The sequence below is a fragment of the Salvelinus sp. IW2-2015 genome, linkage group LG17 (genome assembly GCF_002910315.2).
Source record: "Salvelinus sp. IW2-2015 linkage group LG17, ASM291031v2, whole genome shotgun sequence".
Lineage (NCBI taxonomy): Eukaryota > Metazoa > Chordata > Actinopteri > Salmoniformes > Salmonidae > Salvelinus > Salvelinus sp. IW2-2015.
Window position 1 is genome coordinate 35,052,974 of NC_036857.1, and position 26,144 is coordinate 35,079,117.

At 44.2% G+C, this 26,144-nt stretch overlaps 1 protein-coding gene across 1 annotated transcript in view; it reads right to left on the reverse strand.

Annotated features, from left to right (window-relative positions):
* The window catches only part of LOC111976655 (agrin-like), a 411,714-nt gene that overhangs the window by 181,461 nt on the left and 204,109 nt on the right, over positions 1–26,144 (reverse strand). The window contains exon 4 of the mRNA XM_070448114.1: positions 21,777–21,992. Within this exon, the coding sequence (XP_070304215.1) occupies positions 21,777–21,992 (216 nt within the window). The remainder of the gene's footprint in view (positions 1–21,776; positions 21,993–26,144) is intronic.

Genomic DNA, 26,144 nt, shown 5'->3' on the forward strand with positions numbered 1-26,144 from the left:
ACTCTGGAAACCTCCCTGCTGTTGGTGAAGATGGAGTCTGGTGACGATCTTGTAGAGGGCTAGCTACTCTGGAAACCTCCCTGCTGTTGGTGAAGATGGAGTCTGGTGACGATCTTGTAGAGGGCTAGCTACTCTGAAAACCTCCATGAGTTGTGTAGCCACTGGACTTCTCCTTCACAATATAATGTATGATGCCCACATGGGTGACGCCTCAGCAGCTCTGGGCACCAGAAAGCAAAGATGCAAAGAGTCAATATTGAGGTGTTGACCCTTCTTTTTCAAGACCTCTGCAATCCGCCCTGGCATGCTGTCAATCACCTTCTGGGCCACATCCTGACTGATGGCAGCCCATTCTTGCATAATCAATGCTTGGAGTTTGTCAGAATTTGTGGGTTTTTGTTTGTCCACCCGCCTCTTGAGGATTGACCACAAGTTCTCAATGGGATTAAGGTCTGGGGAGTTTCCTGGCCATGGACACAACATATTGATGTTTTGTTCCCAGTGCCACTTAGTTATCACTTTTGCCTTATGGCAAGGTACTCCATCATGCTGGAAAAGGCATTGTTCGTTACAAAACTGTTCCTGGATGGTTGGGAGAAGTTGCTCTCGGAGGATGTGTTGGTACCATTCTTTATTCATGGCTGTGTTCTTAGGCAAAATTGTGAGTGAGCCCACTCCCTTGGCTGAGAAGCAACCCCACGCATGAATGGTCTCAGTATGCTTTACTGTTGGCATGACACAGGACTGATGGTAGCYCTCACCTTGTCTTCRCCGGACAAGCTTTTTTCCGGATGCCCCAAACAATCGGAAAGGGGATTCAGAGAAAATTACTTTACCCCAGTCCTCAGCAGTCCAATCCCTGTACCTTTTGCAGAATATCACTCTGTCCCTGACGTTTTTCCTGGAGAGTAGTGGCTTCTTGGCTGCCCTTCTTGACACCAGGTCATCCTTCAAAAGTCTTTGCCTCGCTGTGCGTGCAGAGGCACTCACACCTACATGCTGCCATTCCTGAGCAAGCTCTGTACTGGTGGTGCCCCGATCCCGCAGCTGAATCAACTTTAGGAAACGGTCCTGATGCTTGCTGGACTTTCTTGGGCGCCCTGAAGCCTTCTTCACAACAATTGAACCGCTCTCCTTGAAGTTCTTGATGATCCGATAACTGGTTGATTTAGGTGCAATCTTACTGGCAGCAATATCCTTGCCTGTGAAGCCCTTTTTGTGCAAAGCAATGATGACGGCATGTGTTTCCTTGCAGGTAACCATAGTTGACAGAGGAAGAACCATGATTCCAAGCACCACCCTTCTTTTGAAGCTTCCAGTCTGTTATTCAAACTCAATCAGCATGACAGAGTGATCTCCAGCCTTGTCCTCGTCAACACTCACACCTTGGTTAACYAGAGAATCACTGACATTATGTCAGCTGGTCCTTTTGTGGCAAGGCTGAAATGCAGTGGAAATGATTTTTGGGGGATTCAGTTCATTTACATGGCAAAGAGGGACTTTGCAATTAATTGCAATTCATCTGATCACTCTTAATAACATTCTGGAGTATATGCAAATTGCCATCATACAAACTGAGGCAGCAGACTGTGTGAAAATTAATATTTGTGTCATTCTCAAAACTTTTGGCCACGACTGTACACAGTATGCAGTTTAAGTAAGTAATAGGCYAGCCATATTTTGGACACGGCCACTGAAACCCATTGAAACCACTAGCAACTGTAGTTAAGGATTTACATTGGTTTGCTTTCCCTTCCCTTCATCCTTATTGAATATACCATCACATTCACATTTTTTTCTGTCACCTTCGCAGGTYCCTTGACAGGCAAGGAAAGAAGGGCGAGAAAGAACAGAAGGGGGTCGTTTTGATTTGAATGTTAAGGGGCTTGTCCAGTTACGGAGCATCGCCCCTCGCAACTGCAGCGATAAGCCTTTCCTCTCAGACTCAGACAAGGAGGCAAATTGCCTGGGCGAATGCGACTGGCGTAACAAGCAGAACGCGCCGACCCAAAAAACTTCAGAGACTTCCTGCCTGTATTTTCTCATTACTATCATTACTATCATTTGAAAGGCTGGAGAAGTAGGAGGATGAACAGTCACATGGCTACCTCCTAAATTAGAATGCTCCTCACTGCCAATGAGCTCATCTCTCTGGTGGTGCTGAAGTGGTAGACACAAGCCAGGTTAGGCTTGGGATAATAACAAGCGGTATAGAGGTAGAGAATTAGAGGAATACTGCAATGCTGAAACATTCACTTTAGCTGAAGAAGAAGACATGGTAGTAGTAGTGGGGAGTAGGAGGACACGACCCTGCACTACAAAAACCATTACAGAGAATAGAATATACAGCATCGAGGAGAGGATGGTGAACAAAGCAAGGAGYAGGGTTTGAGTGATCTCCCAGGCAGTGAGGCAGGCAGTCTGTCTGTTTTCTCCCTGTGATCCAGTGTTTTGCACTGGGTTTATTAATGCTTCATACACATTCAGGAATTCCATGACAACATTTGTGAATCACAAATAAAAACAATATTAAATTCAATATCCTAATAAAAATTCAAAATGATAGAATTCAAATACAATTTCTGTTGGCACTGAAATCGCTCCACAGGGGAAGGGATGTTGCGTTCGTCATAAAGATGAGACCAAGGCGCAGCGTGAGTAGAGTTCCACATCATTTTAATCAACTGAAACTCACCTAACAAAACAACAAACAACCAAACGAAACGTGCCGCTACAGGTGTGCACTCAGGCAACTCAATGTAGACAAGATCCCACAACACAAACGAGGCAAATGGCTACCTAAATATGATCGCCAATCAGAGACAACGATAAACAGCTGTCTCTGATTGGGAACCATATCAGGCCAACATAGACATACAAAACCCCTAGACATACAAAACCCCTAGACATACAAAAACCCTAGACATACAAAAACCCTAGACATACAAAAACCCTAGACATACAAAACTAGCGTACCCACCCTAGTCACACCCTGACCTAACCAAAATATATAGAAAAACAGATAACTAAGGTCAGGGCGTGACAGGGGGATTGTGCAGAGTCCTCTAATCGCTATATACACCTGAACAAAAATATGAAACAAGATGTAAAGTTTTGGTCACATGTTTCTTGAGCTGAAATAAAAGATCACAGAAATTGTCCATACGCATTTCGCTCAAATTTTGGGAACAAATTTGAGCTTATCCATCCACCTGACAGGTCTGACATATCAAGAAGCTGGTTAAACAGCATGATCATTACACAGGTGTACATAGTGCTTGGGACAATAAAACGCAACTCTAAAATGTGTAGTTTTGTCACAACACAATGCCACTGTCACGACTTCAGCCGAAGTCGGTTCCTCTCCTTGTTCGGGCGGCACTCGGCGGTCGGCGTCGCCGGTCTACTAGCCATCGCCGATCCACTTTTCATTTTCCATTTGTTTTGTCTTTGTTTCTACACACCTGTTTTACATCCCCCTAATTATTGTTCATGTATTTAACCCTCTGTTTTCCCCATGGTGTTTTGCGGGATTGTTTTAGGTCATTGTTCGGTATGTTGGTGACTGGTTATTTCGACGGGTGCTGTTTCTTGCCCGTGCGTAAAAGTTGATGTTCGTGTGTTTGTGTTTGGGCAAGTGTATTGTTTTACCTTGCACCATTCATTATTCTGAGTAAAGTTACGTTGCTCCCAATTCTCTGCTCTCCTGCGCCTGACTGCATACACCAGCTACACCCACCATTCTGACAGCCACAGATGTCTCAAGTTTTGAGGGAGCGTATTGGCATGCTGACTGCAGGAATGTTCGCCAGAGCTGTTGCAARAGAAGTGAATGTTCATAGAAGTGAATGTTCATAGAAGTGAATGTTCATTTAAGTGAACGCCGCCTCCAATGTCATTTTAGAGAATTTTGCAGTACGTCCAACCGGCCTCACAACCGTAGATCACGTGTAACCACACCAGCCCAGGACCTTCACGTCAGGCTTCTTCACCTGCGGGATCGTCTGAGACCAGCCGGTTGTGAAAACTGTGTCAGAAACCATCTCAGGGAAGCTCATCTGAGTGCTCGTCGTTCTCACCAGGATTTTGACACTAACAGCAGTTTGGCGTTGTTACCAACTTCAAACTGCAAATGCTCAGCTTCAATGTCCACTGACATGCTGGAGAAGTGTGCTCTTCACAGATGAATCCCAGTTTCAACTATACCGGGCAGATTCTTGCYTTGTGGGCATCATGTGGGCGAGCAGCTTTCTGATGTTAACGTTGTGAACAGTGCACCCCATGGTGGCAGTGGGGTTATGGTATGGGCAGGCTTAAGCTACGGACAGCGAACACAATTGCATTTTATCGATGTCAATTTCACTGCACAGAGATACCGTGACGAAATCCAGAGGCTCATAGTCGTGCCATTCATCCATCGCCATCACTTACTGTTTCAGCATGATAYTGCACAGCCCCATGTCGAAAGGATCTGTACACAGTTCCTGGAAGCAGAAAATGTCCCAGTTGACCGATCAACATGTATAACAGTGTGTTCCAATTCCCTCCAATATCCAGCAACTTCACACAGACATTGAAGAGGAGCGGGACAACATTCCACAATCAACAGCCTGATCAATTCTATGTGAAGATGTGTTGTGCTGCATGAGCCAAATGGTGGTCACACCAGATACTGACTGGTTTTCTGATCCACGCCCCTACCTTTTTTTATGTATCTGTGACCAATAGATGCATATCTGTATTCCCAGCCATGTGAAATCCATAGATTAGGACCTAATGAATTTATTTAAATTGACTGATTTCCTTATATGAACTGTAACTCGTTAAAAATGTTGAAATTGTTGCACGTTGCGTTTATATTTTTGTTACGTGTACAACCCTCAGCAGGTGGGGAGCTAGAGCAGGGGTATTCAGCAGGGTTCCGCAAAAAAATTAATATATATGAATATAAATATTTTTTTACTTCAATGTTTTTATGAATATCCCAAAATAATGAACACATTTTGAATTACATACCTACTGCAGAAAAGAGGAGACTATCTTCTTTCRAATGATTTATCAAATCCTAATATAAAGGAAATTACACTCACTGGAGACAATTATACTCACTGAGGTATTTGACAAAGGCTTTGAAAAAGCACCCGCAATTAGGTTACCAGTGAGGCAAATGCCGCTGGCTGCTGGTAAGCTTTCTTGATTTGGACATTCATTTTTACCCAACACATGGCTAACCTTTGTTTAAAAATTGTTTTTAAAAGTGTTTTGAGTTAACGCTCTAGCTAATAGGCTGTTAGACTTCCTCTTCCAATTATAATGACTGGAGGTCAAAATAAAGCACCACACCCGAATATTTTCCCCTTAATCATATCAGAATCAACTCTTACCAGTTAAATGTGGACACAAATATATTTTTGGATAATAAAATGGTACTGTATAAACATACAGTATCASTCAAAAGTGAATCATTCACACCTACTCATTCAAGGGTTTTTCTTTATTTGTACTATTTTCTACATTGCAAAATAATAGTGAAGACATCAAAACTATGAAATAACACATTAAATAATGTATTAACCATAAAAGTGTTAAACAAATCAAATTATATTTTATATTTGAGATTCTTCAAAGTAGCCACCCTTTGCCTTGATGACAGCTTTGCACACTCTTGGCATTCTCTCAACCAGCTTCATGGCATAGTCACTTGGAATGCATTTCAAGTAACATGTGTGCCTTGTTAAAAATTCATTTGTGAAATTGCTTTCCTTCTTAATGCGTTTGGGCCAATCAGTTGTGTTGTGACAAGGTAGGGGTTTTATACAGAAGATAGCCCTATTTGGTAATAGGACCAAGTCCATATTATGGCGAGAACAGCTCAAATAAGCAAAGAGAAATGACAGTCCATCATTCTTTTAAGACATGAAGGTCAGTCAATGTGGGAAATTTCATGAACTTTGAAAGTTTTTTKATGTGCAGTCGCAAAAACCATCAATCGCTATGATGAAACTGGCTCATGAGGACCGCCACAGGAAAGGAAGTTTCTAAACATAAAGAAAAACTCTGGAATGATTAGGTGTGTCTAACTTCTGACTGGTAGTGTAGGTGTTCCTCTTGTCCAGGTGGGAGAGGGCAGTGTGGAGTGCAATAGAGATCTCCTTTATCTTATTTGTCACAATCTTTACGCTACTCACGGGAAGTTCACTCGTAAACAATTCACCTAAATCCTTTAGATAATTTATCAAAAGCGACAGACAGCTATTTGAGAATGTGTTTAATTTAAGTTTTACAGCACCCTGAATTTAAACTACCAAATGCCTATTTAGACCCAATCACCATCTTTTCAAAAGTAAGTTACTCCATTTGGTGGAGTTTGTAACATTATCTATGAAATGTGCTTTAACATGACGAGTGATTCAATGTAGTGACCTTTGAAATTATGGATGCATGATCATTTTAAAGTAGTTATAATTCATGAACTGTTGTCGATGGTAGCATGATAAACTAACAAAAATATAAATTTTCATCAACATTTTGACATTCAAATTTGTACTTTTAGTGACTAAATTGATAAGTATATGCAAAAATGTCATTTTAGCCTGTGGTGCAGGGCATTAAAATGTTGATTCGTTTTTTCTCCTTTCCATTATCATTCACCTGAAGACAAGACAAGTTTATTTGTCTTTTTTTTTTTTTATAACGTATGATGGGGGTCCCTGGGTCGCTGGTTTGCCTTGGAGAGTGTCCCTGGGCAAGAAAAGGTTTAAGACCCTGAGCTAGAGAAAGATGAGAGAGCAGAGAGCAAGGGATGCAGACAATGAATAAAAAGCCCTCCTCCCAGCATCCACTTGGCCACCCTACCACAGACAACACACAAAGCATCGCCCCTCGCCWCCCCTCTATGTTGCCCTCACGTTGTCCATGTGCCGCCGCCCCACTCCGCTGCCGCTGTCAGCCAAATAGCTGGGAGATGATTTTCCCATTTGATGTAGTTCTTCAAAGACCTTATTTGACTGCAGCTGTCGCTCTCGCTTACATGCTTTTGAGTCTGGAAAATCGGCCACAAAAACCTCACACTACAGAGAAGGACTCCTGGATGCACTCAAGGGCCAGGGGTTTGAACATTTTTCTCCTGCTTGTTGACAAAAGAGCCACCATGTATGTAGCTGGGGAGGGAGGGGAGTATGTGGGGGGTGCTCCTTTAAAGATTGAATCCGCATTAGGGGAAACAGTGCCACTGTTCGCCCCCAGAGCCTTTGTTATTGTTTTTATTTTGTTGATGAAACTGAGGTGAGGAGCGTCCAGCAGCGAGAGAAAAAAAAGTGCAGCACATTTTCTATCGCGCATGCAAAAACTTTTTGCTGAATTTTTGTTGTTAATGTAATATTCCAAACAGAAGTGTCAGTTTCACCTATTAAGGAGTCCAGCTTTAACAGGATTTAAATGTCTGGATTTCTCTTAATGTGTCAGCTGTTTTTTCTTTTGCATGTACACACARGCTAAAAGTCATATTAAAAGGCTAATAACTCTGTCACACACACAACAGATAACCTTCTTAAATCTAAACACTACAGCCCCCGTAGTATACTGCCTTTTCAACATATAACATATAATAATTCAATATCTCAGCTGTAGTTTTCATAAGCCACTTCGTTCTGCGAGCTGCACGCCAGATGGAGGAGGGGAGRGAGGAGATAGCGGAGCACAACAAATGAGCCTGTTGATACATTCCAGTGTGAAAAACAAACAGGAAGCCCGAGTTCCTATACTGACGGTAGTACTGTCAGGATACTAAAATGTTAACTTCGATACCAGGTTTAGTTTCACAAAACGATACCACAGCAAAACAAATAAGGCATATTAGCCAAAGTCACAGAATGGCAAATGAACATATTTTCATAGATCCATGTATGCATTAATGAATCAATTGTTTTTACAAATCCAAGTACATAARAATAATGATAATTTATTTGAATTGTAAATCTCTATTAATAAACTGGGTAAATAAAGATGTCGCATAGGCCTACGCACAATACAGGTGATAGCCTATTCAATAGCAGTGTGTGAATGCATCGAATTATTGAGCTTGTTTTGGCTGATTTCATGGGGCTACAGATGACAATCTATTTCCCTTCCGTTTGGGACTTAATTTATTGTACTGATCAACAACATTTGGATAGAAGTAGCTTATTATTTTTTTTAAATGTGCGCTGTCTCTTTAACCAGTAATGACATCAAGGCAGGAGCGGGGTGGCCAGTTGGAGCACAGTCAGTTTGCTGAYCCAATAGATCATGTTTGGGAGAGATGTGGGAGAGACCAAATAAGTGAATGACTAACTTTTTGGGCGGCAATCATCTTTTATAAAAATAAAAATTAAATGTACCCCKTTTTTCTCCCCAATTTCGTGGTATCCAATTGTTAGTAGTTACTGTCTTGTCTCATCACTGCAACAATACAGACTCGGGAGAGGCGAAGGTCGAGAGCCATGCATCCTCCAAAACACAACCCCAACCAAGCCGCACTGCTTCCTAACACAGCGCGCATCCAACCCGYAAGCCAGCCGCACCAATGTGTCGGAGGACACACCGTACACCTAGCGACCTGGTCAGCGTGCACTGCGCCCGGCCCGCCACAGGAGTCGCTAGTGCGCGATGAGACAAGGATATCCCTGCCGGCAAAAACCTCCCTAACCCGGATGACGCTGGGCCAATTGTGCACCACCCCATGGGCCTCCAGGTCACGGCCGGCTGCGACAGAGCCTGGGCTCAAATCCAGAGTCTCTGGTGGCACAGCTAGCACTGCGAGGCAGTGCCTTAGACCACTGCACCACCCGGGAGGCCCTGGGTGGTAATCATCTTTGAAATCAGCTACAAAAAGTATGGTTTACATATTATTACAAACAGGGAGAACATGAGATTACTCTGAGGACGATGGGGAGAGGGTAGGATGAAACACAGCTCGAGAGAGCGGGAGGAAGAAATGAGAGAGGGTAAATGAGAGGGAGAGTATTGAGGCAGCAAAGAGTACAGAGAGAGACACTCTCCCATAAATGGGTGGTCGGAAGAAAATGTGGTATCCTCCAATTGCTATATAGAGTTGAAGTCGGAAGTGTACATACACTTAGGTTGGAGTCATTAAACCTTGTTTTTCAACCACTCCACAKATTTCTTGTTAACAAATTATAGTTTTGGCAAGTCGGTTAGGACATCTACTTTGTGCATGACACAAGTAGTTTTTCCAACAATTGTTWACAGACAGATTATTTCACTTATAATTCACTYTACCACAATTCCAGTGGGTCAAACATTTACATACACTAAGTTAACTGTGCCTTTAAACAGCTTGGAAAATTCCAGAAAATMATGTCATGGCATTAGAAMCTTCTTATAGGCTAATTGACATAATTTGGAGGTTGGAGGTGTACCTGTGGATGTATTTCAAGGCCTACCTTCAAACTCAGTGCCTCTTTGCTTGACATCATTGTAAAATCAAAAGAAATCAGCCAAGACCTTGGAAAAAAATTGTAGACATCCACAAGTCTGGTTCATCGTTGGGAGCAATTTCCAAACGCCTGAAGGTACCAGAACAACAGCAAAGGACCTTGTGAAGATGCTGGAGGAAACAGGTACAAAATAATCTATATCCATAGTAAAACGAGTCCTATATCGACATAACATGAAAATATGCTCAGCAAGGAAGAAGCCACTGCTACAAAACCGCCATAAAAAAGCCAGACTARGGTTTTTRAACTGCACATGGGGACAAAGATCGCACTTTTTGGAGAAATATCCTCTAGTCTGATGAAACAAAAATATAACTGTTTGGCCATAGTTATGTTTAGAGGAAAAAGGGGGAGGCTTGCAAGCCGAAGAACAGCATCCCAACCGTGAAGCACGGGGGTGGCAGCATCATGTTGTGGGGGTGCTTTGCTGCAGGAGGGACTGGTGCACTTCACAAACTAGATGGCATCATGATATAGGAAAATTATGTGGATATATTGAAGCAACATCTCAAAACATCAGTCAGGAAGTTAAAGCTTGGTCGCAAATGGGTCTTCCAAATGGACAATGATCCKAAGCATACTTCAAAAGTTGTGGCAAAATGGCTTAAGGACAACAAAATCAAGGTATTGGAGTGGCCATCACAAAGTCCTGACCTCAATCCTATAGAAAATTTGTGGGCAGAACTGAAAAAGCATGTGCTAGAAAGGAGGCCACTAAACCTGACTCAGTCACACCAGCTCTGTCAGGAGGAATGGGCCAAAATTCACCCAACTTATTGTGGGAAGCTTGTGGAAGGCTACCCAAAATGTTTGGCCCAAGTTAAACATTTTAAAGGCAATGCTACCAAATACTAATTGAGTGTATGTAAACTTCTAACCCACTAGGAATGTGATGAAAAAAAAAGAAATAAATCATTCTCTCTACTATTATTCTGACATTTCACATTCTTAAAAATAAACTGGTGATCCTAACTGACCTAAGACAGGGAATTTTTACTAGCGTTAAATGTCAGGAATTGTGAAAAACTGAGTTTAAATGTATTTGGCTAAGGTGTATGTAAACTTCCCACTTCCACATCTCACGAGCAGGAAAGGGGAAGAGAGAGAGAAAGAGGGAGACAGAGAGATACCATATAGAAAGAGGTGAGGATGAGTTACCATCATTACCTGTGSCCATTTTCCGTTCAATCAAGCCTAATCCATAAGCATTGCATAGTAGATGATGATGGGCTACTAATTATAGGCATTTTACTGATCCCACTTTATCTCCACGTCCACACACACTCCCAGACAAGCATTTTCACACCCAACCGGAGCCACAAACAAAAGGGATTGTTTGTCACCATTTTGGTTTCCTCACTGATATAAAATGTTCCATTGACTCCCAGCTTATCCTTCCATATCTGATCTTGTTTTTCGCTTGGCATAAAGGGCAAAACATTAACCAACGTCAGTGGATTACTAATAATAATTATAAATAATAAATAAAAAATGTGTCAAACCAAGCTTCTGTTTGTCATTGTGTGTGTGTGCGTGGTGTGCTTTTTAATGTGTGAGCCGGCGCCATAATCTGTTATCTACAGTTACATTCTAGTCATTTAGCAGACACTCTTATCCAGTTAGTGCATTCATCAAACCCYGGTCCTCTCGAGGTGACGGGAGAAAGAGAGAAAGAGACAGGGATATGTTTGGAAAGGATCTCAAGGCTCAGTACTACAGGATGAGTGGGAGAAGGAGGCGAGGGAGGCAATAAAATTCAACACACTGCTGTTATCATCTGGAATCCGCTAGGACGAGTGGGAMTCTCTGTGTTGGGTGGGCGTGAATTGGGTTGTGTGTGTCTGTGTCTGTTTGTGAGTATGTTTGTTTAGTTAGTGCATAGGGAAATCGGCACAGTGCCCCTTGTGGCAAAAGTAAGAACTGCCATTGAATACATTGAAAATACATGGTCATAGAGGAGAATAACTATTACGATAAAGGAAAAGTGACTTCTTCACAAAATAGAGGCATACAAAGACAAAAAGACATAGAGAATGAGAAGGCATCAGCAATCATCCTGAGAGTGGATTATGGTCACCAAGACAGTCGTAAAGAGGACACGACAAAACCTATTCCCCTCAGGAGACTGAAAAGATTTAGCATGGGTCATCAGATCCTCAAATGGTTCTACAGCTGCACCATCGAGAGCATCCTGACTGGTTGCATCACTGCCTGGTATGGCAACTGCTCGGCCTCCGACTGCAAGGCACTACAGAGGGTAGTGCGAACYGCCCAGTACATCACTGGGGCCAAGCTTCCTGCCATCCAGTACCTCTATACCAGGCGGTGTCAGAGGAAGGCCCTAAGAATTGTCAAAGACTCCAGCCACCCTAGTCATAGACTGTTCTCTCTGCTAACGCAAGGCAAGCGGTACTTGAGCGCCAAGAGGTCCAAGAGGCTTCTAAACAGCTTCTACCCCCAAGCRATAAGACTCATAAGGCCATAAGACCTAATCAAATGGCTACCCAGCCTATTTGCATTCCCTCCCTGCCCTCTTTTACACCGCTGCTATTCTCTGTTGTTATCATCTATGCATAGTCACTTTAATAACTCTACCTGCATGTACATATTACCTCAACTAACCTGTGCCCCAGGACATTGACTCTGTACCGGTAACCCCTGTATATAGTCTCGCTATTGGTATTTTACTGTTGCTCTTTAAGCTCTTTAAATTAATTACTTGTTACTTTTATTTCTTATCCGTATCTTTTTTAACTGCATTGTTGGTTAGGGGCTCGTAAGTAAGCATTTCACTGTAAGGTCTASACCTGTTGTATTCGGCACATGTGACTAATACAATTTGATTTGATTTGAATCAGTCAGTGGATCACATTACAGCTGCTACAGTAGGGCAGCAGAGCTGAGACCCTACTGATGGGGCCAGCAGCCAGTTAAAATGGCTAAATGACACTTCACAGAGATGACTAACACCCAATTAAGAGAGAGAGAGAGTGACAAGAGAGCGAGAATCCGAAATCGACAGTTGAACGTATCCATATGACAGAAACTGTGGATAGCCAATATCAGTCAAGTGTCATCTGTTCCTTTATTCCACCACATTGCTATTGCCATTTAAATATCAAGATATTACAAAAATGACCAAGAAAAAAACTAGCCTTTCACACTAGAAGAGCTGAGTGAGTCATTTTGAGAGATGATGTTTTGATTTCTATGATGTTTTGATTCTGAAGTTTCCAAAACCCTTACCAAATAACTAAACATTTTAGAGATGAGCACTATTTCAAAATATAACTTTTTCCAAGAATAACCACCGTTCCATGCACTCCGCCCGTAAGCACGTGGCAGCAGCCTCATATTTMTGTTCAGTATTCTGATGTTACCCAGACCCTTATAAAACACAACCAAAGGGTTATTTCCCAATAACATATATGAAATGTATTTGACTATTTAAAATGACTCATTGGCTCAAAGGGGSTTCCTTGAGGCCCGYCTTTTCTAGTGTTAATGGCCATTCTGCCAGACAGATGTTTTTAGGAGAGAGACTAGAGTCCCTAGTTTGACAAAGCCGTCTGTATAGGGGGAAGCTGGCTGACGAGTGTGGTTCGAGTTCGACTAAACTCATTCCCAGACACTTCCGCCCAAATGCGCTAAGTCTGGTGGACCAACGCGTCCATAACTCTGTCGCCAGGGGGAGAGCACGCACGCTGCCTGAGTAAACAACAATCTGTCGGCTAATGGGAGTGAGGAGGGGAGAGTGATGGAGGGGAGAGTGATGGAAGGAGGAGGGGAGAGGGAGGAATGAAGGGACGGCAAAAGGCGGAGGAAGTTCACTTTCGTTTCAAGTTCCTCTTGCCTCTCCTTCGGCCCAGGGGCTTTGGAGTCCGAGGCTTCTTCCCAGAGCTCTATAAGACGGCCAGGGATACATCAGTCTTTCTATGCCACTAACATCTTAACTACATCCTAACTAGCACCGGCCATCACAAAAGTGCAGTCAGAGAAAAACTGGCGGCTTTGAGTTGTAGTCCGCCCTACAACTGGGCCTGGGGGCAAAGTATCAGGGATTAGGTGTCTGGGAATGCTTTGCTCCATATAAGGCTGGTAGAGAAAAAAACAACTACCCTACAGACTACAGCTTCAAATAACATCCGTACGATCTGCTTCTTTTTCTTGGAARGTCTTTGTGATTTGTCTTCTATGGAAGACCATGAAAGGGAACATTCTGTATTGATTCTGAGGTAATTGTCTACTGTGGGGACTGTAGCTCCTCTTCAAGCTTCTATTAAAGGTTGGAGAGTGGTTAACTGAGATTTACATGGTCTCCCATTCGGAACCAGACTTAGGAAGTGGGTGCCACCAGTTTGCTTGAACCAAAACTACAGTATCCAGCTTTACTTTGCAATTAGATTCCTGTCAAAGGCGCCAGACAGACCCAAAGAGAAGCAAACCAACCGTTTCCTTGGTATTGAAGTGCATGGTTTTAACAGTCAATAAGAGGGAAACAAAACACATTGATTTGCACATTAACACATTTAACACTATGTTGCTTCCTCAGTTCGACTGCAGCAAAGACATAACCACAGGAAAGCCAACAAACAGGCAGACAGACGGGCAGACAGACAGACGGACAGACAGAGTTCCCTTTGGACTGACTGCCTTGGTTATACCAACTGTGGAGTGAGATTGAGGAGGTGGGTTAAGGAGGTGGGTTAGGAAAGAGAAGTGAGGTACAGCCAGAGTCAGACACACAGAGTACTGAGGCAGACTTTCTTCATCGCTGGAGGAAGTGAAGTGGTGTCTGTTGGCGCTGGAGAGATAAGACAGGGATGCCTTTCAAACAGCCAGTCAGGCATGTTGTCCTCCAGTTACCCACAGAGAGACAGAGGGAACGGAGGGAGAGGAGGGGAAGGAGGGAGACGGGAGAGGGGCGGGAGAAAACATAGCAGCAATAGCTAGGTTTCCATTCAATTGGGGACAGATTTTCAGATGGATATTCTCAAATCTGCATGAAGAAAATATGCAAATCTTTCCGGCAGTGGTGTTTCTCCACCAAACTGACTTGTTGCAGATAAAAAGCTGTGTGTAATGAGGTAGTGAACATAAAAGGTACTTTTATCGCTTAAGTTTTCATGTGTCTAATAAAAATCAGCTTCTTGATATGCCACACCTGTCAGGTGGATGGATAATCTTGGCAAAAGAGAAATGCTCACTAACAGGGATGTAAACAAATTTGTGCACAAATTTGAGAGAAATAAGCTTTTTGTGCATCTGGGATCTTTTATTTCAGCTGATGAAACATGGGACCAACACTTTACATGTAGAGTTTATATTTTTGTTCAGTATATATTTGAGCATTGACATGACATCAGTCAAAACACCTCAAAACAAGACATGGTATCAAGAACAAGATGAAACTACCTGAAACGAGTCACTTACGATTCCCCACATGACAGTTTCTTGTCATGGGTTGGAAGCTATCGAGCCATCCAGAATCACAACAACTTCTGCCCTATTTAAGCGTGCACATCGTTTTCGTGATGTTGTCACCTAACCCATCTATAGATAAGACCGAGACTATTTTCCTTGTCAAATGGCAGCCAAGCATCAATCATCCTGAAACCAGAATAAGACCCTCAACATTTATTGGAAAAGAGCTTTGAGCTGACTTTGACCACGCAGTGAAGTTCATCACACCTTACTTTATCTGTAACCTAATAAACTCATTTCCTGAGTCATAGTGGGAAGACCACACACGTTTACATGGTATGAGAGTTGCTATATCAATATTTATAAAGGCATTTCCACCACTATTTATCCTATTATGAATTTTACAGTCACAAAAAGATCCCACTTTGTCTAGAGTATTTTGTTTGTCAACATTTGGAAAGGTTACCACCAAATGGAAAGGTTACCACCATTTTTTTCATCCAACATGTACTTTACTCACATTAAAAGGTTGGATGGAAACCTGGTTAGTGAGAGAGAGAGAATGGTAGGAGATGGAGAGATAAATATACAGTGAAGGGGAGAAGGGGGGGGGGGGGGAGAAAGAGGAAGGATAGAGAGAATGGTGATGGAAAAGAGGGGAGAGGTCGAAGGAAATACAGTGCGGATGTGAAAGAGGAGAGGGAGAGAAAAGAATGAGAGTGAGTCTAGTCTATCAACGGTGCGTGAGGCAGGGCATGCTCCAGGGCCACTCTACACACACACACACACACACACACACAACATACACACACAAAATTGATCTCCCCATCGATCTGGGCGCTACAAAGTAAATTCTGAGGCACGGGCGCTTGCTGGGATTCCATCTCCTCCCCACCGCAGCGCTCCGCATAGGTTGGGAGATCGAGTGTTTACCCGTCTCTCTCTGTCGGCTCCAAGTTCAATATTAGGAGAGCTAACACAGCTCGAGCTCTCCCGGGCCGCCTCTCAAACACACACTGCCCCCAATTTCTCTTCATGTTCTGCTGAACCGTTACCCTGGTTAAGTGCCGGCTGCCTTCTGTCCCCTCCCCCCTCTTCTCTCTATCGCTTTTCTCTCTGTTCTTCCCTAAAAAAACGGCAGTTCTCACACTTGAGGGCCATTTAAACAGATTTAAACAAAGCAGAGCACCCTGTGTTTTTAATTCAAATGATATCAGGCCATTATCAGCACGCTGGACCAGTGAACTAACCCATAGAAATGTGTCTCCGCTCCCAAATTACCCATTTTATAAAGAGGGAATTAATGAAAAGAGCTGCTTAGGCTGGGATGTCCATGAAGGCCAGTGKTGGCTGAGTTATGTGCACAATATTATTCGAGTACAAACGCCCACTAAACTGTTCAGATGTAGTGGCCATACATTGACTTGGTATCTGGAGTGGCCAGAGGCACGATCCAGGCCGTTATCTTACAGCGCAGTACAATGCAACTTGAATACTGCTTTAATATGGTACTACATTATCCATGCCTTGCCCATTCAAATGGGAGGGCCATCAACATGTAATGAGAAAAAAATATATGGTCCCGCTTTATGGTGCTTATGACGACTTTAGGAATGCCCTATGAAGCCTTTATAAGTTGTGGTTTGTTTAAAGTGTGAAAAATATGAAGAAATACAATAAAGCCTTAAGGACTGGTAAATAGTTAAATAGTTAACCAATAGCTACCCGGAATACCGGCATTGGCCCTTTTTGCATTGGTCTCTTGACTCATCACATACGCAACTGTTACTGTTAATTATCTATCTACCTAGTCACTTTATCCCTACCTATATCTACCTCAACTACCTCGTACCCCTGCACATCTACTCTACTCGGTACTGGTACCCCATGTATATTGTGTTATTATTTTCTATTTTTTCAGGCTATTTCTGTTGTTGTTTTTTTTTGGGGGGGGGGGCGTAAGAAAGAATTTCACTGTTAGTCTATAGCTGTTGTTTACGAAGCATGTGACAAATTGAATTGGAAGTGTGGTATATGGCCAATATGCCACGGCCAAAGGCTGTTCTTAAGCAGGATGCAAAGCGGAGTGCCTGGATACAGCCCTTAGCTGTGGTATATTGGCCATATACCACAAACCCCCGAGGTGCCTTATTACTATTATAAACTGCTTACCAACATAATTAAAGTAGTAAAAATATTTTTTTTGTCATACCCATGGTATATGGTCTGATATACCACGGCTTTCAGCCAATCAGCAATCAGGGCTCGAACCACCCAGTTTATTATGTCTGATATTCCACGGCTATTCAGCCAATCAGCATCCAGGACCTAAAGTACCCGGTTAATATACTTCTAAAACATTCTCTCTTCACTCCCTCCCTCCAGCAGATCTCTCCACCATCCCAGACAACAACATAATACCAGCCAGTGTGAGCTGCCTGGACCTTCTGTGCTGACAAAATATATTGGATGGAGAAAGAGAATAAGAACCTGTCATCCAGTTTCCCCTGACCCGCTGCGCCCTTCTCTCTGCTTCTCATCTTCTAGCTTGCTATTTTTTCTCAGTGTGAAACTGTCAAATGGAAGTCTTTTTTTTATACAGAATTACAGTGTTTGTCATTCGGGAACAATACTGCTGTCCAGCATCTCTCATTGTAGACTTTCAATGCATTGTGAAGGGACTCTAGATAAGAGCATTGGATAAATCAGACTGAGTAGCTACATAGCTCTGTATTGTATGATTTCCCCCCACAAATGAATACACTTTATTAATCCTTGAAAGCCTCATATTACCAATTACTGTGTACAGATACGCTCTGCATTCAAAATCAAATCACCGCAAAGTATCTTAAGTAGCTCCTCATGCCTTGTGTACACAATGAGTTATTAATGACTGATTGAGTCGTTAACGTACGCTACCGTTCAAAAGTTTGGGGTTAGAAATGTTAGAGATGTCCTTGTTTTTGAAAGAGCAACACATTTTTTGGCCCATAAAAATAACTTCAAATTGATCAAAAATACAGTGTAGACATTGTTAATGTTTTAAATGACTATTGTAGCTTGAAACGGCAGAATTTGAATGGAATATCTACATAGGCGTACAGAGGCCCATTATCAGCAACCATCACTCCTGTGTTCCAATGGCACGTTGAGTTAGCTAATCCAAGTTTATCATTTTAAAAGGCTAATTGATCATTAGAAAACCCTTTTGTAATTATGTTAGCACAGCTGAAAACTGTTGTGCTCGTTAAAGAAGCAATAAAACTGGTCATCTTTAGACTAGTTGAGTATCTGGAGCATCAGCATTTGTGGGTTCGATTACAGGCTCAAAATGGCCAGAAACAAAGAACTTTCTTCGGAAACTCATCGGTCTATTCTTGTTCTAAGAAATGAAGGCTATTCCATGCGAGAAATTGCCAAGAAACTGAAGATCTCAGACAATGCTGTGTACTAATCCCTTCACAAAACAGCGCAAACCGGCCCTAACCAGAATAGAAATAGGAGTGGGAGGCCCCGGTGCACAACTGAGCAAGAGGACAAGTACATTAGAGTGTCTAGTTTGAGAAACCGATGCCTCACAAGTCCTCAACTGGCAGCTTCATTAAATAGTACCAGCAAAACACCAGTCTCAACGTCAACAGTGAAGAGGCGACTCCGGGATGCTGGCCTTCTAGGCAGAATTCCTCTGTCCAGTGCCTGTGTTCTTTTGCCCATCTTAATCTTTTCTTTTTATTGGCCAGTCTGAGATATGGCTGTTTCTTTGCAACTCTGCATCCCGGAGTCGCCTCTTCACTGTTGAAGATCAGCACTCCTACTCTGAGACACTTTGTGGATATGGGCCCTGTACACCGTAGTCCTCACTTGTCATAATCAATACAGAAGCAGCTTTTCTTATTTTTGTGAATAGCAGCATAGTCACTAAATCTCCCGATGCAGACCTTGTTCATCAGGAGGAAGTTGCGCCCCACAGGCCACCATCGCCCTTTACCCAGAACTACACTGTGCTCCCAGCGGGTAAGTCTGGATAATTATGGGCCTTTTGATGGCTGTATATGGCCTGTTCCTCTAGCTGATGTAATTACCTCCCTCTCTCTCTCTCTCGTTCTCTTTATCCATCTGTCTTTCTTTATCAGTTCTCTGTTTCTCTCCCTGTCTCTCTCCCTTCCCTCCCCCTCTCTTCCCGACATCCCTCCCTCCCTCCCTCTCTCTCTCTCCCCTTCCATCCCTCTCTCCCCATTCCCTCCCTCCCTCTTTCTCTCCCTTCCCTCCCCCTCGCTCCCTCCCTCTCTCTGTCTCCCTTCCTCTCTTTCTCGCTCTGTCTTTCTGTTCCTGTTTCCTTCCCTCTATCTGGCAAGCCCTTTAGTCACACAGGCCCTGCTGTTAGCCAGCACAGCAATCAGCTGATGGATTAGCACTGTAGCGAAAGCATAGAAGAAAAAAAACACGACACAAAGCCCATTGTAGCATATTGCTTTGTGCTTTCAGCCCTGCAAACATCTGGTGGAGTGGCTGGTGCTGCTATGCTAACTAGTGGTGGTTACGATGAGCCAAATAGGCTTCATTGGAGACTGCTGTTATTATATGTTGGCTCTGGACCGTGGTAGACAGACACAGCGTGCGTCGAGGTGTTTTGTCATCTGGTGGCTGGTATAACTCGTGATAGAAGACACGCCATTTCAAACACATACTGGCATTTCTAATAGGCTTATGGCACGTTTCTTTAAATCCTGTCATAATACTGTATCTATGTGATGACATAACAGCTTCTTTACTCGCAGAGGTACAGAACATGCCACTGTACTGTAGCGTAATGCTAGCAGGACTCATTCTGAAGGTATGAAAGAGCACAAAAGACTGCAATGGACTCAATAGTAGCTAGCGTGATGCCAGCTAAGAAACTATACAATACATCAGGGTACAGCTCTACACAGCACAACACTGACGGAAACAGACTGAATAGTACCATAACGCTAGCTAGGACTCTCTATACATAAGGGACCGGTACAGTAGTAGTAGACAAAACTGACTGAAACAGACTGAATAGTAGCTAGCGTAACGCTAGTTAGCTGATCTCACCGCACTGTAAATACAACACTTCATGTCAGTACACAACACTGACCAGTAGTAGCTAACGGGATGCCAATGGACTGAAACAGACTGAATAGCACAGTGCCTTCAGAAAGTATTCATACCCCTTGACTTATTACACATGTTGTTGTGTGACACACTGAATTCAAAATGGATTACCCATCTACACACAATACGCCGTCATGTCAACATGAAAATATGTTTTTAGTAACGTTTGCAAATGTATTGAAAATTAAATATTTACATAAGTATACACACCCTTGAGTTAATACCTGCTAGAATCCCTTTGGCAGCGATTAAAGCTGTGAGTCTTTCTGGTTAAGTCTCAAAGAGCTTTGCCCACCTGGATTGTATAATATTTGCCCATTATTCTTTCTAAAATTCTTCAAGCTCTGTCAAGTTGGTTGTTGATCATTGCTTTTCTTTGCTTTTCAAACTAACTAGGCCACTCAGGAACATTCAATGTCGTCTTGGTAAGCAACTCCAGTGTATATTTGGCCTTGTATTTTAGATTATTGTCCTGCTGAAAGGTACATTTGACGCCCGGTGTCTACTGGAAAGCAGACTGAACCAGGTTTCCACTAGGATTTTGCCTGTGCTTAGCTCTATTCTGTTTATTTTTATCCTGAAAAACTCTCTAGTCCTTGCAAATGCAGCTACTGTACCACCATGCTTGAAAATATTGAGAGTGGTACTCAGTGACGTGCTGTTGTCACTGCTCCCATGTTCGGGCAGCGCTCAGCGGTCGTCGTCACCGGTCTAGTAGCTGCCGCCGATCCCTTTCCCCTTTTCTGTTGGTTTTGTCTTATTGGTTACACCCGTTTCTTGTTTAGGTTTTTAGTTGGGCTATTTAAGCCGGGAAGGCCCGCCTGGTCTTTGTGCGGGCTTATTTTTCCTCTGTGTATGTTTGTGGTAGTGCGTTTCCCTTTGTTTTTCCTCCGGACTGTTTGGGTCCTGGTTTTGGGCCGGTCTTGTATGCTCACGCCCGGTATTGGCGTGAACATTTTTCCTCTGTGCCAGAATAAAACATTGTTCTGTACCTTCTGCTTCCTGCGCCTGACTCCGCACCCACTACGCCTTAAGTGCGTTACAGCTGTGTTGAATTTTCCCCAAACACAATGCTTTGTATTCAGGACTTAAAGTACATTTCTTTGCCAATTTTTTTGCAGTTTTACTTTAGTGCCTTATTGCAAACAAGATGCATGTTTTGGAATATTTMTTTCTGTACATGAGTCCTTCTCTTCACTGTCATTTAGGTTAGCATTAAGGAGTAACTACAATGTTGTTGATCCATCCTCAGTTGTCTCTTATCACTGTTTTAGTCAGCATTGGCCTCATGGTGAAATCCCTGAGCGGTTTCCTTCATCTCCGGCAACTGAGTTAGGAAGGACGCCTGTATCTTTGTAGTGACTGGGTGTGTTGATACAACATCCGTAGTGTAATTAGTAACTTCACCATGCTCATAGAGACATTCAACGTCTGTTCATTTTTACCCATCGACCAATAGGTGCCCTTCTTTGTGAGGCAATGGAAAACCTCCCTGGTACTTATTGACWCAAGCCATTTCAGCTTTTCATTTTAGTAAAAAATCATTTTAACATGATTCCACATTATGTGATATTGTGTGTAGGCCAAAAGACACAAAATCTAACTGTATCACTTTTAAATTCAAGCTCTAACACCATTTTATGGGGGAAAAAGTCAAGGGGTGTGAATACTTTCTGAAGGCACTGTATCTAGCATGACGTGCTAGCTAGCAAGACTCACCGCAGGGTCCTTTGCGCAGCACCTTGATGCGCCGCTGCGTGTTGCACTGGGCCTTCTCCAGCTCACACTCATTGGAGTAGGTSGAGGAGTCCGAGCCACACACAGGCGCCACAACCGACGGACACACCATCTTCTTACAGACACACTCTGTCTTGGAGGGGTCAGCCGCATCACGTTCACATACTGACCCGAAGCCGCATAGCATTCCTCTGCAATCTGAGGAGAAATAAAAACGAATCAGGTTAGAATTGATTTGAATGTTTGATTTGACAGAGATAGAGAAAAAGAGCAATGCAGCATGTTATTTGCGAGGGAGGAAATGTCCCAATGGCCAACGGGGAGTACAACTTTCAGACCGTTCAAAAACACTTCAAAGAATTTACTGAAAGTTAAAGGGCCTTAGCTACATAACAGTTGACGCTTGACAAAAAACAGAGTTAACGACTAGTTTACTCGATATATCCATGGGTTAAACAGCTTCGTTACAACTCCAAATACAGGAGCTACATACAATATCCACCAAAAACCTACATCTTTATTGACCCCTGTAATATAGATGTCAGCTTGGTACCTTGAGCATCATTTATCTGGCCAGTGGCCACACATCCATACCACTACACTAAAGCTGACGAAAATAGAAGGTAACTCTCACAGGTAGTGGATTTGAATAGAAATCAGTGAGACTGACTGAGGACAAAGCATATTCCTTCCTGGCTGAGCTTAGGAGGGCCCTGGTCTTAAGAGTCTCCTTGGTTTCGGAGCTTTTGATGGCCATTGCGGCCCCTTCGGATGCCCCCCGCTCTCCTATTCAGCCCCCCCCCCCCTCCACAGATCCCCCCCAGCTACGTCTTATCACTGGTTACCAGGCCAGTGCTAAAAGCGAGGGGGCATGTTCACTTGGACTAGCCTTGCAGCTGCTCTGTCTCGCTCTCACTTGCTGTTGAACACACACACACACACACACACACACACACACACACACACACACACACACACACACACACACACACACACACACACACACACACACACACACACAACACACACACACACCCACACACACAACAACACAGGCGCACACATGTACACTACCACTCATGTATGCACACACACACACACCCACCTATATTAACACAGAGCTCTGTGTGTGTGTGTGTGTGTGTGTGTGTGTGTGTGTGTGTGTGTGTGTGTGTGTGTGTGTGTGTGTGTGTGTGTGTGTGTGTGTGTGTGTGTGTGTGTAAGGAGAGGGCAGCATCTGTTCCAGCATCTGTCTTAGGCTTCCAGATCTCTTTCTCTACCCCTCTCCATTGACAGGTGAATGTGTGTGTCTGTGTTACAGTGAGAGAGGACAGGCGAGGGCATCCGTTCTCAATGTGAGACCTCCTGAGGAACTGGAGCCTGACAGATACCTGAGCTAGTCTTTCTTTGGTTGAAGGGGGAAGAAAAGAAAGAGAGAGCGAAAGAGAGAGCGTGTGTGCGTGGGGGGGGGGGGGGGCATGCGAGTATGAGAGGTGCAACTATGGAGTTTGACAGCACATGGTCAGTAATGTGAAAACCATGTCAAGACTCATTCAATGCTCCTCTCTCCTCTAGTGCCTGTGAACAATGGCTATATGGTTACTTTTAGCTGTCAGATCACCCCACAGGCATGTGTGTGTGTGTGTTGTGTGTGTGTGTGGATGTGTTTTACTATACTTGTGAAGTCCCCACAAGAWTAGTAAACAAACAAAAATTGACCAACTGGGACYTTTTTCTTGGTCCCCACAAGGTCAAATGCTATTTCTAGGGGTTTTATGGTTAAAGTTAGAATTAGTGCTCGGGTTAGAATTAGTGCTTGATTTGGAATTAGTGCTCGGGTTGGAATTAGTGCTCGGGTTGGAATTAGTGCTAGGGTTGGAATTAGTGCTAGGGTTGGAATTAGTGCTAGGGTTGGAATTAGTGCTAGGGTTAGATTAAGTTTAGAGTTGGACCTTTAAATTACATGCTGGTGGATTTCTTTCTACCCACTGGAGAACATCCCATTTGAGAGAGAGAGCATGTCCAGTTTGTGGCTTTAATGGAAGAAAATTCCTTGTCCTTGTAATGCTCACTCTGTTTTGGGGAGAGATCATCCATAATACATGATGTCATGCTCTCACTGGTGAGAGAGGGGTGTGTGGACTGATATGGGATAGTTAGGTATAACACTTTTGACAGAAATTACAAGAAAGACAACTCTAGGAACTGCTTAGATGTTAGAGGATGCTAGACAGTTCGCAATTAAGTCATATTGTTAATAAAAAACAATGTGTTTACCTCAGAGTTAGTATTGTATACTTCCACTATCTGTTGGATGATTACTTCATCTTCATACTGTTATTTTTTCTCTCTGTGGGATGAAACTGTGGGACTGCAACAGTGGGACTGTGTGATATCTAGTCAACTGTCTCTTACGAAAAAAGATTTCAGTCACAGTTCAGTATAACTGCAGTATACTGCAAATACTGCGTCCAAAATAAAAACAGCAGTTCAACTGCAGTTATTCTGCAATTACTGCGTCCAAAATACCACAATTGACTGCACTTTTACTGCAGTTTCAAAACTGCAATCTTTTTTTTGTAGGTTTGCCCATCTGAAAATCAATACACWTAATATTGGGGTGGGGGGGAATTGTATGGGTGAGTATCAAGACTTTAAATCTAAAAGGTCCATTTAGTAAACCTCACACGATTTGTGTGTCACGCTCGTCGAAATGATCAGACCAAGGTGCAGCGTTGTGAGTGTACATTTCTCTTTATTATAAATGTCGCCAACAAAACAAGAAACAACAAAATTGAATGTGAAGCTTACTAAGGCTATACAGGCCACTAACAAAGACAACTACCCACAATCACAGGTGGAAAAACAGGCTGCCCCAGTCCCCCTCGCTGCAGGCCCCGGACTGGGGACCCTCGCTGGCGGCCCCGGACTGGGGACCCTCACTGGCGGCACCGGACTGGGGACCCTCGCTGGTGGCCCCGGACTGGGGACCCTCGCTGCAGGCCCCGGACTGGGGACCCTCCCTGGCGGCTCCGGACAGGGGACCGTCGCTGGAGGCGCCGGACTGGGGACCGTCACTGGAGGCTCCAGACTGGAAGCCGTCGCTGGAGGCTCCGGACTGGAGGCCGTCGTTGGAGGCTCCGGACTGGAGGCCGTCGTTGGAGGCTCCGGACTGGATGCCGTCGTTGGAGGCTCCGGACTGGAGACCGTCGCTGGAGGCTCTGTGCCATGGATCTTCACTAGAGGCTTCGTGCCATGGATCATCACTGGAGGCTTCGTGCCATGGATCATCACTGGAGGCTTCGTGCCATGGATCATCACTGGAGGCTTCGTGCCATGGATCATCACTGGAGGCTTCTTTCGTGCAGCAGGCACAGGACTCACCAGGCTGGGGAGACACACAGGAGGCCTGGTCCGTGGAGCATGAACAGGACTCACCAGGCTGTGGAGACACACAGGAGATCTGGTCTGTGGAGCAGGCACAGGACTCACCGGGCTGGGGAGACACACAGGAGGCCTGGTCCGTGGAGCAGGCACAGMACTCACCGGGCTGGAGAGACACACTGGAGGCCTGGTGCGTGGGGCAGGCACCGGATACACTGGGCCGTGGAGGCGCACTGGAGGTCTCAAGAGTAGAGCTGGTACAACCCGTCCTGGCTGGATGGTTACTTTCGCCCGGCAAAAGCGGGGCGCTACACAGGACGCACTGGGCTGTGCAGGCGCACCGGAGACACAGTGCGCAGAGCCGGCGCTGGATATCCTGGGCTGTAGATACGCACTAGCGGCCAGATGCGCTGAGCCGGCACCATCCGTCCTGGCTGGATGCCCACTCTAGCCCGGCCGATGCGGGGAGCTGGAATGTAGCGCACCGGGCTGTGAACGTGCACTGGAGACACCGCATAACACGGTGCCTGACCAGTACCACGCTCCCTACGGTAAGCACGAGGAGTTGGCTCAGGTCTCCAACCTGACTCAGCCAATCTCCTCATGTGCCTTCCCCCTCATGTGCCTCTCGTGCATGCTTCGTTGCCGTGACTCCTGGTATCGTTGTCGTTCCTCTCTCGCTACTTCRGCCTGTTTCCATAGCAAGGTCTTGTACCCTGCCATAACCTGCTCCCATGTCCAAGATATCCCCCACTCTCTCTTCTCCCGGGCCCAGGATCCCTGCTCCTCCTGGCCACGCTGCTTGGTCCTTTGGTGGTGGGTAGTTCTGTCACGCTCTTCGAAATGATCAGACCAAGGTGCAGCGTTGTGAGCGTACATTTCTCTTTATTATAAATGTCGCCAACAAAACAAGAAACAACAAAAACGAACGTGAAGCTTACTAGGGCTATACAGGCCACTAACAAA